Below are 18,305 nucleotides of genomic sequence, written 5' to 3' on the forward strand. Positions count from 1 at the left end.
AAATAATGACAAGTTTACTGAAAAAAAAATTCTATGAAATTCTTTCAAAATATCTAATCTGTAATTGGGAATTACAACCAGATTCTATGATAATACTGTGTAATACTCAGTGGGAGCACTTTTCATAACACAATCCATCTCCTACAAGCACAGGACAAGGTTACATCTGACGTCAGGGAGTTTAATAGCCGCATACAAGCTTCTTGAATGAAAATAGATTCCAACAGAAGTGTATAAAGAATTGAGAATGAAATGATTTTATATTTGCCTGTAAGGAACCTTTGAATGATTGGTTTTCTTGAAGAAGGTATAAAAGTATGGAAACTAAAGGACATGCTGCTTTTTGTGGGGAGAATTATGAGTGATGGTGTGTGTTTTAAGTCGGTGATAAATGGTTTTAAACCTCTCACTGAGGGGGTAATGATGACTTGATAATGCTTTATTAGTTGTTAATGAGGTGGTTAACCACATCTTTCTTCATAAATCTAGTGACCAAGTTCTCCCAGTCGGGATATATGATTATTCTCATTTTACCATTCAGTAAAATAGTTTGTCACTGTCTGTGTGTTTGTTGGTAACCATAATAATGAAATTCATTGGAAAACTTTCTATTGGCAAAATTTAATCTTTGGAATTACATGTAAAATTTTAGTAAGATTCATTTTTAAAGATAGGATTAAGGCCACTGTTGTGAATATTTTGGTCCATGGGCCTCTCATTTTTTTTATATTTATATAGTTGTACATCATTCAAGACATTTTAAACCAAAACCACATCAAGTTTTAAACTAATTAATTAACAATAACCTCAATAAAAACAAACTTTTTTTTTTACAGGGAAGTTTTTCCTATTGACATTTTACGTGTAATAAATTCATGTAAACTACAGATTCACAAAAAAAGAGAGAGTTCAAATATTGCATTTTTCCAATATTTTACATTATTTGATATTTTCATTGATACAAATTATTCAGCCAAATACCAGGAGTGTATGTCTTTTAACAGTTTTTAACTTTGGTTTAAATTTTCTGCCCAAACAGGACAAAGACCTTGAAAATTACCAGAATTATAAGGTTAAGAATTTTTGTTTTGCCTTGGACTATAATAATTAAGCTCTGTCATATTGGATAAAATGTCATTTGCCATCTGAATTTCATTAGATGATTAAAATCAAAATTTTAACTGCAACATTAAGATATCCAGAACTTTTTAATTGTATTTATCTTTTTCTTATATATACTTACATACCAAAAGTTTGGGTCCTCAACGAAACAAAACACCCATTTAGCTTGTTCCATTTATTTTCTACAGAAATGTGTTGGGTTTGCCTCACCTTCTGCAGACTTGAAGAAGCTGACATATTTCTGTAATCAGTCCATAACAAACCTAATAATTAATAATTTCAGATGTAAAAATCAAATGTTTAATGAGAATCCTCTGCATTATTTCATTGTACATAATCTCGTCAAATTAATTGTTTTATGCATGACTGATGAGATTGCACATGAGATTGATAAACAATACCTGCTTTGACATAATTACTTGTAAAACCCAGGATAAATCTCATATGTACATATTTTTTTACTATTTTTAATGACTTGCTGTAGAATGCATATGGCAGTCACTGAATGAACATGTGCGTGTAGTTGCATAGCTGGTAGTACCCCTTTCCTGCAATGGATGCATGGGGTACCTCAAATTATACATGGTTAATAAATAAACATGTCAATATTCATATTGTTCTTAAAATACAGAGAAGCAGTTAACATGATTTTCAAATATATGCTTGTAGGAAAATGCTGAAAAGAGGAAAAAGCAATTTGAACAGATGCTGGACGAGCATGCAGAAATAGTTCAGGAAATTGGAAAAGCGGGGAGCAGGGAGGATTTAGAGGACCAGAGAGACCATTGAACCCTCCCAGCATCTATCCCCACCCCTCAATCAAACCACTGTGGCAATGAACAACTTGGAAGACAGCATGCTATATTAAACACATGTTATTTTTTAAGGGATCACATTTAGTGGTTTTTTGTGATAGAAATGGCCATCTGATATAGAGGCTTCGTCATAGAGGTGATTGTCAAACAAGAAAAAGACCATCATTTGCAGTTATTTGTAAACTTTATTTAGACTCTGTCATTAACTGAGCGGAAAGGAAACTGCCATTAGATATCATCTACTCCATTTTGTCTTCCAGACAACAGTTGCTAGGAGACAGAACACTGTGATAATTTTATCGCCATGATGACAGATTATGTCACCATGGTGACAAGTTGTAATTATTGATATAAACGTCTTTAGTTTTCAACATTCAGAGATGGCCAAGAATCTCATCGGATATTCATTATTAACTTAAGAAAAGTATTTTTGGCCATTGCTTCATTTATGTTGCAGGATGTCTGCAGCGATTCTTAGAAGTCTGTCTTGGGTCTGAATTCATAGAAGTGCAATTTCATCTTTTTGTAAGGAGTTTTTCTGAAATGTTAACAGCTATTATATTCTGTTTGCATTCAATCTGTCGAAACAAAACCATTAAGAAATTCACCAAAAGACAAAAACTATTTTTAGAGTTGATTCTAGCAACCTCAATGGTTTTGTTGTATTAGAATACATTGTGTGCTTATATAATTATGACTGGTATGTTTGTGTCTTATTTACTAGCATGTTTTAAGCTTAAATCATGTTTTTAACATTAAAAAGGAAACATTTTTCATCCTGTTACACAGAGTGAATGTCTTGTTGATAAGGTGTGAGAGTGTCATTAGTTTTAATAGATGCTCACATTTGTAATTCACAAGATAATTGTGAGCTATTGTTTGCATATGTATAGGGTCCATATATATACTTGAAGAAATTAGAGAAGATAGTTTTTAATCAACAAGGGTATGACTTTTTTTGAAATACATAAAATGTAGATAATTTTGTAATAATACTGAAAATGACTTCAGCTTGACTGTAGATCTTAAGGATATAACACAAACAATTTTTTTTTCTTCCAAAATTCAAATATCTTTGCCTAAATATGTGTCTTTCTAACTAAAGAAGTGATCTCTGTTTACTTAAGCAACTTTATGTTAGGCCAAGCCACATAATTTGGTGAAAAGTGGGAAAATGTAACTTTACAGTTCAATATAATTTTTGGAAAGATTTAGAAATATATAAGTTTTGTTACTATGAAGTTGTTGGGAACATCTTCAAGTCTATTTTTACATTTTACACAATTCAAATGTCCTGATTAGATTTCCATTGAAAGAAATATTGAAAAAATAACAATTTAACTCTTTTGTGTGGGAGATGAGAAAATTTGTTTGTGGTATGTATCTTATTGGAATCACATGCATGCAAAAATACATGTATGTACTTCTTTTGTGTTTATAGAAATGTTCCGTCTATACAGGTATATTGTATTGAGCAAATTTTAGGCAGAATAAAGATGACTTATTTCACTGTAAAATTTAAGGCTATAGTTGTATTGAACAATGTTGCAGCTACATATGTATAAAAATAATCATGTTATACTCAAACAGCTATGCAGAGGAAAATTCAACAGACAGCTTTTCCATTTCAAATCTACCCCACAAATTTTTTTCTTACACATAATCTATTGCAATATTAACTTTTGATGACTCGATCTGTTATGAATTTTGCTTGATTCAAATGTAGTTTGCAGAATTTTAATGAAATGAAAGTGCACCATAAATTCAAATATAGATTCAAATATTGAAGGCAAGCTGTAGGATTAATGACTTTGGCCTTGAGATCGTAATACGAAAGAATTGCAATCTTGATGGCGCGACACCTGTTTGTAAAATGTATTGATTTTTAGCTCACCTGAGCCGAAGGCTCAAGTGAGCTTTTCTGATCAAAATTTGTCCGTTGTCTGTCGTCGTCGTCGGCGTCGTTGTTGTCGTAAACTTTTCACATTTTCATCTTCTTCTCCAGAACTACTGGGCCAATTTCAATCAAACTTGGCACAAAGTATCCTTAGGTGAAGGGGTTTCAAGTTTGTTCAAATGAAGGGCCACGCCCTCCTCCAAGGGGAGATAATTACGAAATAGCATAAAATTAATGGCATTATTGAAAAATCTTCTTCTCAAGAACCAGTGGGCCAGGAAAGATGAAACTCATGTGGAATTATTGTCAGGTAGTGTAGATTCAAGTTTGTTCAAATCATGACCCCCGGGGATAGGGTGGGGCCACAATGGATGATCAAAGTTTTACATAGGAATATATAGGAAAAATCTTCAAAAATCTTCTTCTCAAGAACAGCAAAGCTATGATTGGTCATATTTATTTGGAAGCATCCACAGGTGGTGTAGATTCAAGTTTGTACAAATCATGACCCCCGGGGGTAGGGTGGGGCCACATTGGACGATCAAAGTTTTACATAGGTCTGGAATATGTAGGAAAAATCTTCAAAAATCTTCTTCTCAAGAACAGCAAAGCTATGATTGGTCATATTTATATGGAAGCATCCTCAGGTGGTGTAGATTCAAGTTTGTTCAAATCATGACCCCCGGGGGTAGGGTGGGGCCACAATGGACGATCAATGTTTAACACAGGTGTACATAGGAAAAATCTTCAAAAATCTTCTTCTCAAGAACAGCAAAGCTATGATTGGTCATATTTATTTGGAAGCATCCTCATATAGTGTAGATTCAACTTTGTACAAATTTTGACCCCTGGGGATAGGGTGGGTCCACAATGAACGATCAAAGTTTTACATAGGAATATATAGGAAAAATCTTCAAAAATCTTCTTCTCAAGAACAGCAAAGCTATGATTGGTCATATTTATATGGAAGCTTCATCAGGTGGTGTATATTCAAGTTTGTTAAAATCATGACCCCCGGGGGTAGGGTGGGGCCAAAATGGACGATCAGTTTAACATACATGTAGGTGTACATAGGAAAAATCTTCTTCTCAAGAACAGCAAAGCTATGATTGGTCATATTTATTTGGAAGCATCCTCAGGTGGTGTAGATTCAAGTTTGTTCAAATCATGACCCCCGGGGGTAGGGTGGGGCCACATTGGACGATCAAAGTTTTACATAGGAATATACAGGAAAAATCTTCAAAAATCTTCTTCTCAAGAACAGCAAAGCTATGATTGGTCATATTTATATGGAAGCATCCTCAGGTGGTGTAGATTCAAGTTTGTTCAAATCATGACCCCCGGGGGTAGGGCGGGGCCACAATGAACGATCAAAGTTTTACATAGGAATATATAGGAAAAATCTTTAAAAATCTCAAGAACAGCAGAGCCACGGTTTGTCATATTTATACGGAAGCATCCTCATATAGTGTAGATTCAAGTTTGTTCAAATCATGACCCCCCCCCCCCACTCCCTTTTTAGGGGTAGGTTGGGACCACTTATGCATTTAAGCTTTTCAATACTAAACTGATTTTTCCTTTTTTCCTAGCCACAGTGCTCAGGTGAGCGATGTGGCCCTTGGGCCTCTTGTTTTAGCCTGTGACCATTAATCATTACAGATTAAATAAAGTTACTTATTATAGATATAATCACCTTCTTAATCTTTTTATTTCCAAGATGTAAATTCTATATTATTCTCTATATTGACGTAAAGAAAGCAATGTTTTAGTGGTTTATCCATTCCTGCCAATGAATACATAATGTTACGATAATGTTACGAATGATCATGCCAACAGAAGTTCAGCACCAGTAATTATTCTATGGATTGTCTGTTCACCTACTCAGTATGTGTCAACTGTTTCATTAACTTACATGTTTATCTGTTCTGGGTAATTTAATTGTTCATATATACAGTTGAACTTAAGTATCTCAAACACAGATATCTTGAATACCATGGATGTGTCAAAGTGATTTAGAAATCCCAATCCCTAATTCTTTAAGTATTTTAACCTTGATATCTCGAAACCCTCGGATATCTCGAAGTTTTTTCTTGGTCCCATCAAGTTCAAGATAATGAGGTTTGACTGTATTATGGTCTTCATACTTCATACATAGATAAATCAGGCCTGACTATAACCTGAGAAACTGACTTCAGTCAATATTTCAGATTTGTATCAATTTGAAAAATACTTTTCTTACAGCCTTTGAAATAATTTTGAAAAATAAAACAAAATTTTCATCATATGTTTGTATTTGATTATTACACAAATTTTTAGAAAAATATTTGTTGACTAAAAATCAGGATATTCAAAATTTAAATTGTGACTTAAATCCATTCTCAGTTTAATATGCTCTTGGGGCCAGGTTGTAATGCTTAAAAGTACCATGGGTAGACTTGATCTAGGCCTAATTGACATTAGTAAATGAAACATCCATCTCTATTTTGGGATGATGAATGCGGCTCATTTTCAAATTTTACATGTTAATCTGAATGACACTTTTCAAATAGTACTATGTGAGTTGACCTTGACCTATGCAGGGTTAGAAACTCCCTAAAATTACAACTCGCAAATAATTGCGAGTACCAAGAAAGTGAACTCGCAATTTTATAAGACTACTCGCAATTTCAATATTTATAAAGTTAAATTTATATGAATTAAATACATGTAACTTAAGGAAAAAGTAACTACTGTACAATACACAAAATACAACTACAGTGTGACTTATTTAAATTACTGACTTAAATCAAAAGCATTGTGTTCTGTCATATTATATAATTTTGCTACAGTTTCAATGCAAAAAAAAAATCAACTCGCAAGTTTTTGCGAGTTACCTAATTTTTAACTCGCAATTTGGGAATTCTAACTCGCGTTTTGCGAGTTGTATATAGTGAATTTCCAACCCTGCTATGAACTTGAAATTATTAAATGAAACATTTGTGAATTCTTTGTCATCTGACAAGACCATCTTTAGCAGTTTCTTATCATTTTATGTTTTATAGTTACAATGAATTCAATGGCTTACGTATATGTAAGTCTAATTAAAAGCAGTTGACAGTGTAAAAACACAAAGAAAGAATGACACAGTGATATCTTGTAAACGATGAATTCAATGTCTTTAATTTTCAGTTTAGTATCAAAATAATCTGCTGGATGAAATGGTAAATAGACATTAAGACTTGATCCTCACAGTAAAAACATGCAGAAAACAACAAAAGAAAGAAATATAGCAGTATGTATTACAGAATCCTAATACAAAGAGAAAAATTAATCAACAAGAATTCTCATAAACCAAGTCAAACATAATCTTCCAAAACAAAAACACCCCACCCCCACCCACACACAACAAACAAACAAAATTCAAAATTTCAAAAATATGAAGCTTAAGGGCCATAACTCTGATTTTAGGCTAGTGATGCCTAAAAATTCAATAAAAGATATATGAATAAAACTCTTTATTACATTTTCAACAGTGAAATACTGTGATTTATTTATTGAATAAAAGTGATATTCTCTCACAGTATGAAAGTATACCAAAATGATATTCTCTCACAGTGTGAAAGGATATCAAAGTAAGTAAAAAATAATTTCTGGCCTGTCATAAGATAGAGATAGTAACTAAGCATCTTGATAGAGCTAAAACTGCAAATTTCTTCCCAAATATGCTGCTAAAATCCATGATATGTAATGTTTTCAATCACACAACTGCTAAGCTACGATCGACGTCTCAACCACTCAACTATGACGTCAAGCCTATGACACTGTGTTAAGAAAAGACAGAGGCAAAGGGAAAATCAAAGAAAATGTAATAAACAGAAAATTCAATGTTTTGTAAATGAATATGGAATTTATTTCACTCGTGAGACAGGATTTTTTGATATTTTCACTCGTGCTTCGCACTCGTGAAAATATCAAAAAATCCTGTCCCACTTGTGAAATAAATTCCATATTCATCTACAAAACATTGAATATCCTCTATATATATATATATATAATGGATACATGTAAATTTCAATGAAGTAGACTTCTGACAAAAACAAGCAAAGAGGTTTTCATAAAAAGAATATAACAGTGAGAGATAAAATAAAAATGCATATAAAAGAGGGAAAAAATCATAAAGAAAATGTTATGATGCTCAGGATACAAATATAATATAAGAGACCTGGATTTGTATCCCTGATAGAACTTTAGGTGTCAATTTATTCTGACACATCAACAAATGAAAGAAAAAACATCATAATCAAAAATTGTTAATCAATACTTTATACTACATTTCAGTACTGGTTTATTCAACCAATACAAAGTAGTAGAACACAACATTATCCTTTGATAAACCAAATATACAGATATCTTATTGTTACCTAATTTTAGAATTAAAGATATCTTGGACAGCAGAAAACTTTAATTACAGAAAAATCTTATGGTATTTAATTTTTATTGGAAAATATATGATCAAAATATTAAGATGATCAAATCTCAATGCAACATGCATATACAAATGTACAGAAGAACTTTATATTTATTATTTTATACATAATGTATGGGATGATGATCTCTGCACCCTTTCTATGTACTATTTTTTTCAACTCCAAAATTAATAATATATATATAAGATACGTAATGTAGTATGAGATGTCTTTATAGATACTGATATCAGAGAAGTTAACATTCCTCAATGAATTAAAATACACCTGAGACATTTAAGTCACTTTTAGTTTGAGATCATACTATAATAAGTACAAATTAATTCAGTCAATATATAAAAGGATAATTTGAAAACTAAATATTAATTAAAAGCACCATTAAAAAAAACACTACTGAATTAGGTGACTTTTTTTCATAAAATCTTCATAATTGAATTAAATCAATTATCAGAATAAATTTCACATAATTTTGTTAACAATTATTTTTGTCTTCAATAATGTACACACACATACAGACAAAAAATATGATAAAACATGTCATAAAATCAACCATGAAAACAAGTGTGCCTGTTGATGCTGCATAAAGGGGGACAACTGTTACTGTGAAATGAAAATCACATGAACAACTTGACAGTACTCTTATCATAATGTTCAAGGTGGCTGATCACTGCGAGCTGTGAGCATTCTTCCATCCATTTATGACAGCAAAGTGATTTGTTCTGTAATTAACACTTGATCTTTTTATATGTCAACTGTATGTCTTCACATGCCGGAAATGTCCCTGTGTAAAAAAAGACTTTAATTAGAACATGAGAAACAGAAAATAAATGTCATCCATTCCTGAAAGCAAATCTAAAGAAGAGTAAAAAATGTTTTTCTTGTGATATGTTAATAGATTCAGAAAATTTCTTTACCGGTTCCCCTGCTAAGCATCTCATACACTCTGATTGGTGGTTGTTGTTGTTGAGGCCCTGTAGAGGGAAACTGTTGATGGGAAAGTTGAGTTTATTGCCCCCTGTGTGTGGCTTCTGAGATTCTGCCTGCAATATAAGCATAATAATATCTTTGTAATTCCAATGGCAACTTGGCTAATTTGATAACATAAATAGGCCTAACATAAAAAAAAACAGACTTTCATAAATTTCACATTTCTTCACTATCTTTCAACAAATCCATAAAAATCTTGTATGTTTTAATTCCAGTACAGTAAAAATAAATGTACTTTAAATTCTTATCACAATGCAGATACATATCACAGAAAGGGAGGAAAGCTCCTACTTTTCATTCATTTTTAGAGAGAGATTGCACTTCTTTATAACTCAAGGTTCATCATTTCCATCACCAACTCTGTTCTATACAGAGATAAAAAATTTTATCCCTGGTGCATAGTCTCCATTATTTAACCCCTTCAATTTTTAGAGAAGTTGTTTCAATCAACCACTACCATTCTAAACAGTGATAAAGGATTTTACCTGAGGTGTGTAGGTTGCATCCATGACTTCCATTCTCTCTATCATCTGAGGTTCCTTTTGTGTTAAAAGATGTAATATCTGCTGCTCATCTAGAATATACATGCATGGCTTCTTCTGTAAAACAAAAAGAGAACGGTAAAAAATGTTTAAACATGTTTATAATACAGTCAAACCTCGTTATCTTGAACTCGATGGGACAGAGAAAAAACTTTGAGATATGTGAGGATTCAAAATATCAAAGGTAAAATACTTAAAGAATAAGTATAGTTGGGACTTTCAAATCACTTTGACATATCCATGGTATTTGAGATACAAGTGTTCGAGATACTGAAATTCAACTGTATATTCATAATGTGAAAAGCAAGCAGATGACTCTTTTGCTGCTAGATCATGTCCAAGAGTTCAACCAGGTATGAATCCTGCTCTAGTACATTGAATTTCTTCCTTTACTGAGATTTTACTGGTTCTTTCACATTTTTTCAATATCATTTTGGGTACGGTCGGTATCAGGTTCGTTTGCCCCATCTACCTATTCGCATGAGTCTGTTCGCGCAGGGTCCGTTCACCATTATTCTTGTTCTCCATATATCTCATTCGCCATATATCTCGTTCGCCCTAATATATATACAATATATAGTAAATATTAACATTTATTATTAATTTATTCAATATTTTATGATTTGGTGTTTTTTTTCAGATGTTGCTACAATATTTTTTTTATTTACCGCAATCTTAATTAAACAATTCAAATTTGATATTAATGCTTTTTACATGCTTACATCTGTAACTCGTTTAATCATACTTATAATAATAATGTCACTATAATTTAAGGGATCACATCCATGTTTTTTTTTACAATCTGCGTTATGTTTTGAAAACAATTAAAGGACGGAGACATTCATTTCTGTTGGTCTTTCGGGTCTTTGATAGGAGAGGTAGTGTGACCACATGCATACCTCTGTCGTCTCCCGTATGCAATTTATGTACAAATGTACATATAATTTATTTAAAAAATCCTTTGGTTCATTATGCAACTTTCTGCAATATAAATAAGACGAACAAACCCGTGCGAACAAGTTTTAGGGCGATCTGACTCTGGGCGAACGAGAATTAGGGCGAAGGGCGAACAAATTTTAGGGGCGAACGAACATACAACTATTATTTTGTATTTACTTCCTTATCATGCCTTATTAAATTTTGAAGTAAAGATCGAACACGTACCTAATTTAAATTAAATCCCAGTTGTAAAAGTTCTTGCGCAAGGGAATTCTTCCTGGAGTGTATATTATATCTTTTTTATAAAAAGATCACAAACTCAGATTAGCTAATTTTGAAAATAATATTTTTATTAATATTTTTTGTTTCACTTATTAGCGCTTATGTATAGGCCTAACAATATGTACGGGACTTCTTACATAGGATTAATCTTACCTGGACAGACCCGTCAATGTCTTCAATGCTAAATTTGCGTTTAGTAGACATGCCTCGTAAATTTAAGTTATTGATTTAATAAAAATACAATAGCATTTTAGAAGATTTGGTCAATTTAAAATTTCAGCGTGGGTTTTCAGACTTTCTCTTTCTGTTTGTAAATATTTTTCTAAAATACAAGTCCAACAAAACTCGCATTTCCGGATTTATTTTGGAATGCTTTTCTTCATATCATATTTTAAACTGCTTTCTCGAATCATTATTCTTTCACTAATGATAATGCTTATGTCAATTTTTAGTGATTTTTTCATGAAATGAAAACGCAAAATGAAATAGTGAAATAGCAACTTTCGAATTTGTTATGGAACGAAATGTCTATTTTCTATTCACGTTTGAGTTATCTCAGTTTTCACTCATGGACTAAGCAACGAACAAACGGTGATTGAATTTGTATTCCTCATGTGAATTGCTTTTAGATTTTTTTGTGATGACTGTCAATAGAAAAAATTAATGATTAAAACCGAGAACACAAGTATACAATCATTATACATGCATTTAAACACACTGTATAGAGAACAGGAGAATGTAAAGCTCACTGTACAGCTGCTGTAGACTGATAGGTTCATGATGTAAGCAACCAATAACAGGCATTCATATTTTGTAAGGATAATTTCAGCGACGTATGGAAAGCCTACAGCTTAAAACATGTTTGTCTCCAAAAGTTCATTTTTTAATCACAAAAGTTGGCAGAAGTAGAAATGAAGCGAAAGGTGCGAGGGCAACTAGCATAACGCCAGACGGTTTCATCATTTGGGATGAAGCTTGCATTTGTCTACCAGGTTAGTTATACACAACAGAAAGAAGAAAATTATGTCTGAATCAGGAATCAAACTTGGAACACCTGGATTACCAGTCAGGCGCATGCTATTAAAATAGAAAGAATAATATATATTATTGTAAATAATGTAAACATTGTAAGATGGAAGTCAAAATTGGACTTGAATCCAGGTCCTCCTCTTCAACAATAAATTCTATTCAAGCACTATAGATCAAAACTTCTGATCAAGCCAAGAAGTGCACATAATTCTATTGACTTACCCTCAATAAGCTAGCTGATCCGGGGTTGGCAAAACATTTCAGACATGGGAGAAGGAGCCCCTACCACTAATTGTGTGGATGTCCTAACACCTAAATAACTCCTGCTAAAAAGAACATAAAAAGTTTTTGGAAGTGTATCTCCTCAAAAAAAAAAATATTTTGCTCATTTTTATCAGATTATCGGGGAAAAGAATTGTCAATGAAATGTTGAGATCTCAAGAAACACAACTTTTGAAATAAAATGAAATTGTGGTGATCATACAATTCCAATTGCCTGTGGCCAGATAGCTCAGTTGATGGAGCACCTGTATGGAGTAGAGGGGACCCAGGTTTAAATCTTGGTCTGGTGTACTGTATTTTCTTCTTTTCTATTTGTCGCCCGCGTGGCACAGTGGTTAGAGCTTCTGCTCTAGAGTCGCAAAGTAAGGAGTTGATCCTTACGTTGAGGGCTTGAATCCCACTGTGGGATGTGGAGACTGGTCCTTCAGTTGAGACCGTATAAACCGAGACCCCATGTCACAGTAGGTGCTGGCACGAAAAAGACCCCTCACTGCTCAATGGCCGTAAGTGCCGAGTATATGACAAAATTTGCAGCTCTCCACCGGCCAGTGGTGGCATCTCCATATGAGTGAAAAATTCTCGAGAGGGACGTTGAACAACATACAATCAATCAATCAATCTTTCCTATTCCATTTGGTGTCATTGACCTTCCACAGGCTTGCGGGTGAAAGTCCTGCCAGAGGCAAAAGAATGTAGGTTGTGTGTCTTTATAGCAAACATATTTTAATGGGGTGGTGTGTGCGGTTAAACAGGTTGATTGCCTGTGACTAGCTCAGTTGGTAGAACACTTGACTTGAGCTGAAGGGGCCAAGGTTCAAATCCTAGTCTGGTCCATCACATTCTCTCTCTCTCCCCCCCCCCCCCAGATTCTTGGCTGTACATACTTGTTCACTCTAATTACAGCACTGTATAAAATTGTAAGCAAATTCACATGGATTTCACATGGAAAAATCTTCTTTTTTGAATTAAAATCTTAGTTATACTCATTACAGAAACATCACCTTCAGATGAGTATGATTACTTCATGGCTTGTGTCCAGTCTCTGTCACCTGTGTTCTTTGAAGCAGAAGAAATACTGCTCTCTAATCACTGGCAGGAGATCTGGATCAAACATAAACCACACCTCAGCTGGATACCAGAGGCTCATCATCAGGTCTGGTTTGAACATATTGTAACATAATCTTTTAATTACAAAGGGATTGGGCACACAAGTTCTAAAAACTTAATATGCTTTCTCCCTAATCATAAGGTAATGCTGATTTTTTTTTATTAATCATGTAGATGATGGATTTTCCTGAACTTTGATTTTTAGCTCACCTCAACGAAGTTGGGGGAGCTTATGTAATACCCTCAGCTTCGGTGTCAGAATCCCAGGTTAAAGTTTTTGGAGCACATTTCTTTTCAAGTACTTCTATGCCCTATATCAATCAGAGGTGCAAGGAGGATGCCTCTTGTGTGTTTCATTGTACCAGTCAAGGTTTCAGATGCTGCAATTTTAGCTAAAGAATGACCAGTTTAACGTTTTTGGAGCAGGTTAGAGTTTTTGGAGCAGGTTAAAATTTTTGGTGGAGCAGGTTAAAATTTTTGGTGGAGCAGGTCAAAATTTTTGGAGCAGATCCTGTTTCCAAGTAACTATAAGTCCTATGTTGACCAAACTTGAATGGATGATACATCTAAGGATGCACACTACCAGGCTTGCTTCGGATGCTGGATCTGACCTACATTTTCGAAATGAGTGACCAGGTTAAAGTTTTTGGAGTATATCTCATTTCCAAGTAACTATAAGTCCTATGTTGACCAAACTTGCAAGGATTATACATCTAAGGATGCAAACTACTGGACTTGCTTCAGGTGCTGGATCTGACCTACATTTTCTGGATGAGTGACCAGGTAAAAGTTTTTGGAGCAGGTCCATTGCAAGAAACTGTAAGGCCTATCTGAACCAAACTTCCATGGATGATGCATCAAGGGATGGACACTTTCAAACTTGCTTCAGATGCTGAATTAGACCTACATTTCAGGATGAGTGACTACTTCAAAGTTTTTAGATAAGTCCATTCCCAAGTAACTGTAAGCGCTATCTGACCAAAATTGCATAAATGTTGCATCTAGGGATGCGCACTACCAGATTTTTAGTTTAGTGTGGGACTTTACCTTACTTAAAGACAACATTCGTTGAGGTGAGCTCTGTAATCACTGAACTTATGTTTATTTGTCAATACATATTGTTTAGAATTACAGTAAAACTTGCCTAATCCAGCCACCACTGGTTCTATAGAAATTGGCTGGACTAGACAAACATGGAAAACTTTCTTGATTAGACAACATTTTGAACAATTGAAATTACTGAAAGGGACTTTAAGTTTACATTGTACATGTATTAGGCAAGATTTCAGAATATACAGCATCCAGAATAGACAATTTTACTGTACATGTATATAGAAATATTAATGAAAATCACCTGCTAGCTACATATTTACAATTTTTGGAGAGATTTAATATTATGACATTCAAACTGCCATCTGATAACAATACTATACGTGTACAGAAATTAACTTATTCAAAATTTAGCGCAATCACTGGGTATGGAGTTGTTGGCGTAATCATGAATTAGTGCTACACACGTCTGTGCCGTGTATTGTATTTATAAATGATTTCTTAGTGGTATATATATTCATGAATTAGTGCATCGTTGTCTGCACCAAAGCCGCTAAAATATGAAGCCCGCTTTTTAAAGTACACATACAGTATATGTGCATATTATAAATGATTTCTTAGCGGTATTCATGAATAAGTGCATCATTGTTTGTGCCAAAGCCGCTAAAATATAAAGCCCCCATTTTTAAGTACTGTGACATACAGTATTTTTGATTTTCCTTGGTAGTTAGCATGCAGGACAGATGTAATGAAAGTACTAGTTGTTGTTTTTTTATTAATTAATTTTTAAAAAAAAAATGTTCACAAATGTATATATATATGATTTTTTCAGGCTGTAGAAGATTCACTTAAGTATTTAACATCTACAAATGAATCACACCACATCCTGGGTTTACAGTTGGTTTGCTCTGTTCTGGAGAGAGCGCTAGGTGATGTAAGTATAGCTCAAGTTGTCATAGGATCTCAATTTTTCAAAATTGCAGAATTTCAACAAATGCTTTATAATTTCCCTGTGTATATGATATCTCTCATTTTGGACAAGCAACACTGCTTGCTGTGTGAAGTTTGGTTATTATTTGATGTATAAAATGTTAAGCTTTGTTCTGTATTTTGATATTTTCCTGTGTTAATATTTATCAGACTAAGGTCATTACCAACATCACAGAGGTAAACTTGTTTGCAACAGTTATTACAAATATATAACTTGTTAACGTATTGCTGCATGATTCATTAATCAAAATATTAGTATTTCTGAAAATCCCACATCCTTGTGAGTTTGTTTTTCATACCTAGCCCATGTCTTCTTATACATTCATAAACTTAAAGGTTCATGATTTGATGATTGTTAAGTGTATCGGCAAAATTGGATTTCTAAAAGTATCATCGTTCTTGATTCCTCAAAAAAAGTATTTGATGGAATAAAGTTTGATTTTCAATACAGCTAGAATCCAGAACCATAATGATTGGATGATGAACACCAATTTTTTTTTACTGTTTGGAGGAAATCATCCTGTCTGAGCGTAAATTAAGTATTTTGTATGGCTCAGAGGAACATGAGAGGGGGATAAGGGGGCAGGAGGCACAAAATCTTAATGTTTTTAACCCCTAACCCCCACCCCACCCCCACCCCCACCCCCCTTTAGAATATTGTATTATCACATTCCCGAGATGGCGATATTATATAATGAAAGACTTCTTCCAGTTCCTCTAGAAGAAACCATCTTTCCATAAAAAATCTACCTATTCATTTAAAACTTGTAAATTCTTTTGCTCATTTTTATAGGTTTTTGAGTATGTAAGTTCCCTGCAGTGTCCCTCTCTCCTCAAAGACATTCTGAATTCAGGGGAAATAACTCAGGTGTTTGGAAGAAATGTGGTAAGTGCAGATATTTATTTTAATTATATATATACTTTTAAATATGGATATATTAAGTATAAATTAACAGATAAGAAATTACAATTACACTTGCTCTATTCAATTAAATTTGAAACAAATAAAATTCACTTTTTAACAAATACTCTCTTATTTTATTTATCTTATCTGCCATTGGATATTTGTATTGACAAATTGAAATTCTTAAATGCATTCATCATCATGTCCAAAATAACAACTTCATAAATATGACATAAGTGGGCAAATAATTTTGATGCTGGCCCAATGGCAATCTAGGCATTGTTTAGTCAGTCCAATATCAAAACTGTGTGTCACCGAGTCTTTTGTAGGAATACATTTCCAACACAGAGTTCAACTTTGTGCAATATTAATTCATTTTGTGCCTCATATTATCATAATAAAATACATACATAAGGCAATTACTTTACATTTGACAAATATATTACATGATTGTTAGTGGGTCATATTATGCTCTATATGTATTAATTAATAAGAATAAGATAACATTTATATTGCTCTATGTATTAATTAATAAGAATAAGATAACATTTATATACATGTAACTGTTATATATAACATCATCACTGTTGATAAAATATGAAATAAAATAACATTTAAAATAAAATAACATACATATTTGTAAACATTTACTTTTGTTTACATATAAACAAAAGTACATGTTTACATGTACTGACTGAATATTTCATAATTTTTTTTTTTAAAAGCACATACAAGGTAGTTTTAGTGCTTTTTTGGTCCCTTCATTGAATTGCCAAAAAATCAAGTCTCTGTATTGATAATGTCAGTCCAATCATATCCATCCTTCTGTCCATTTGCATCAAGTTTTGTTTTGCTGTTGGCTATAGGTCTCTTTAATTTTCACATGTGACCTTTGACCTTGACATGGTGAATGAAAAAACATCTACCGGTATCTTATCAATTAAGATTACTGTATACAGGGTAATTTTTGCCCCATGTTATTTTCGCCCTTTCACACTTGCGAACAATTTTGCCCCGTTTAAAATTCGCCCAGTCACAGGTTTGTTTATGAAATTATACTGTGTACTTTGAATTCACCCTGTTTTAAATTCGCCACCTGTGACTAGGGCGAAAGGGAAATAAGTACATTTATAGGTTGAGGCTATCTGGTACCGCTTGCAGGGTGGCTGGCAGGAGTTATCTCTCCATAAGTGCGTATGAGTTATCTCGCATTACAACGGTGATAACCATGAATTTGTACCCTTATTAAAAAGTTCAAAATCAATCGTTCTATAGAGAGGTTAATGTTTATTTAATATGTAAAAGGTAATAATTAAGAAAAAGAAAGGGAGCGAGACAAATAAAGTCCTCTAATTACTGATTTGGGAGCATATAGTGCACGGAGCCCCCCCCCCCCCCCCCTCCCCAAAAAAAAAAATGTATGATGAAGTTTATTTTTTAAATTATTTAGTTATTTTTTATATGTATATGTATATTATTTTATGCACATATTTTTATTATTTATTTATTTATTTATTTATTTATGTAAATACATACCTTTTGTTTATCACTCGAGACTACGATGTTTTCAGTTACCTTTTGTTGTTATTCTTTTCTTTTGACAATGTTCACTCGCTTTGTCATTCTCGCAGACATATGGCACGATAACCGAACGTCTTTCTTCTTGAAACTGAAACTTTTATAAATTAAAGTAAAACAAATTAGGGAATTTTGAATCCCACTCAATGTATCAGCGAATGCCGGTATGCAAAGACTCTACATAGACCTTTTATTATATACTTATTTACAATCTAATCAAGGGTCGAAAGGAAGTGTTTTTGAATGTCTCCAAGTTATTAACAGTTCTCTCTGTCTCTGTCTGTCTGTCTCTCTCTCTCTCTCTGACGGTAGTGAACC

At 33.2% G+C, this 18,305-nt stretch overlaps 4 protein-coding genes across 4 annotated transcripts in view; 2 read left to right on the forward strand and 2 right to left on the reverse strand.

Annotated features, from left to right (window-relative positions):
- The window catches only part of LOC133201380 (uncharacterized), a 44,780-nt gene extending 39,257 nt beyond the window's left edge, over window positions 1–5,523 (forward strand). Inside the window, exon 13 of the mRNA XM_061337198.1 lies at window positions 1,792–5,523. Coding sequence (XP_061193182.1) covers window positions 1,792–1,911 — 120 coding nt within the window. The 3' untranslated portion in view covers window positions 1,912–5,523. The remainder of the gene's footprint in view (window positions 1–1,791) is intronic.
- The window catches only part of LOC133201383 (CB1 cannabinoid receptor-interacting protein 1-like), a 195,580-nt gene that overhangs the window by 92,889 nt on the left and 84,386 nt on the right, over window positions 1–18,305 (reverse strand). The gene's annotated exons all lie outside the window — the stretch shown is intronic.
- Window positions 8,684–11,335, reverse strand: LOC133201300 (uncharacterized). Its single transcript, XM_061337097.1, has 4 exons — window positions 11,201–11,335; window positions 9,770–9,883; window positions 9,212–9,337; window positions 8,684–9,078 (listed from the first exon to the last, which is right to left on the reverse strand). The coding sequence occupies exons 1-4, from the start codon at window positions 11,249–11,251 to the stop codon at window positions 9,046–9,048; spliced, it is 324 nt and encodes a 107-aa protein (XP_061193081.1). The 5' UTR covers window positions 11,252–11,335; the 3' UTR covers window positions 8,684–9,045.
- The window catches only part of LOC133201379 (endoplasmic reticulum membrane-associated RNA degradation protein-like), a 42,840-nt gene continuing 36,223 nt past the window's right edge, over window positions 11,689–18,305 (forward strand). The window contains exons 1-4 of the mRNA XM_061337197.1: window positions 11,689–12,039; window positions 13,351–13,511; window positions 15,348–15,449; window positions 16,299–16,397. Of these exons, the coding sequence (XP_061193181.1) occupies window positions 11,883–12,039; window positions 13,351–13,511; window positions 15,348–15,449; window positions 16,299–16,397 (519 nt within the window). The 5' untranslated portion in view covers window positions 11,689–11,882. The remainder of the gene's footprint in view (window positions 12,040–13,350; window positions 13,512–15,347; window positions 15,450–16,298; window positions 16,398–18,305) is intronic.

Source organism: Saccostrea echinata, unplaced genomic scaffold (assembly GCF_033153115.1).
Source record: "Saccostrea echinata isolate AGI-Se365-2 ecotype Australia unplaced genomic scaffold, CSIRO_AGI_Sech_v1 ptg000043l, whole genome shotgun sequence".
Classification (NCBI taxonomy): Eukaryota; Metazoa; Mollusca; class Bivalvia; order Ostreida; family Ostreidae; genus Saccostrea; species Saccostrea echinata.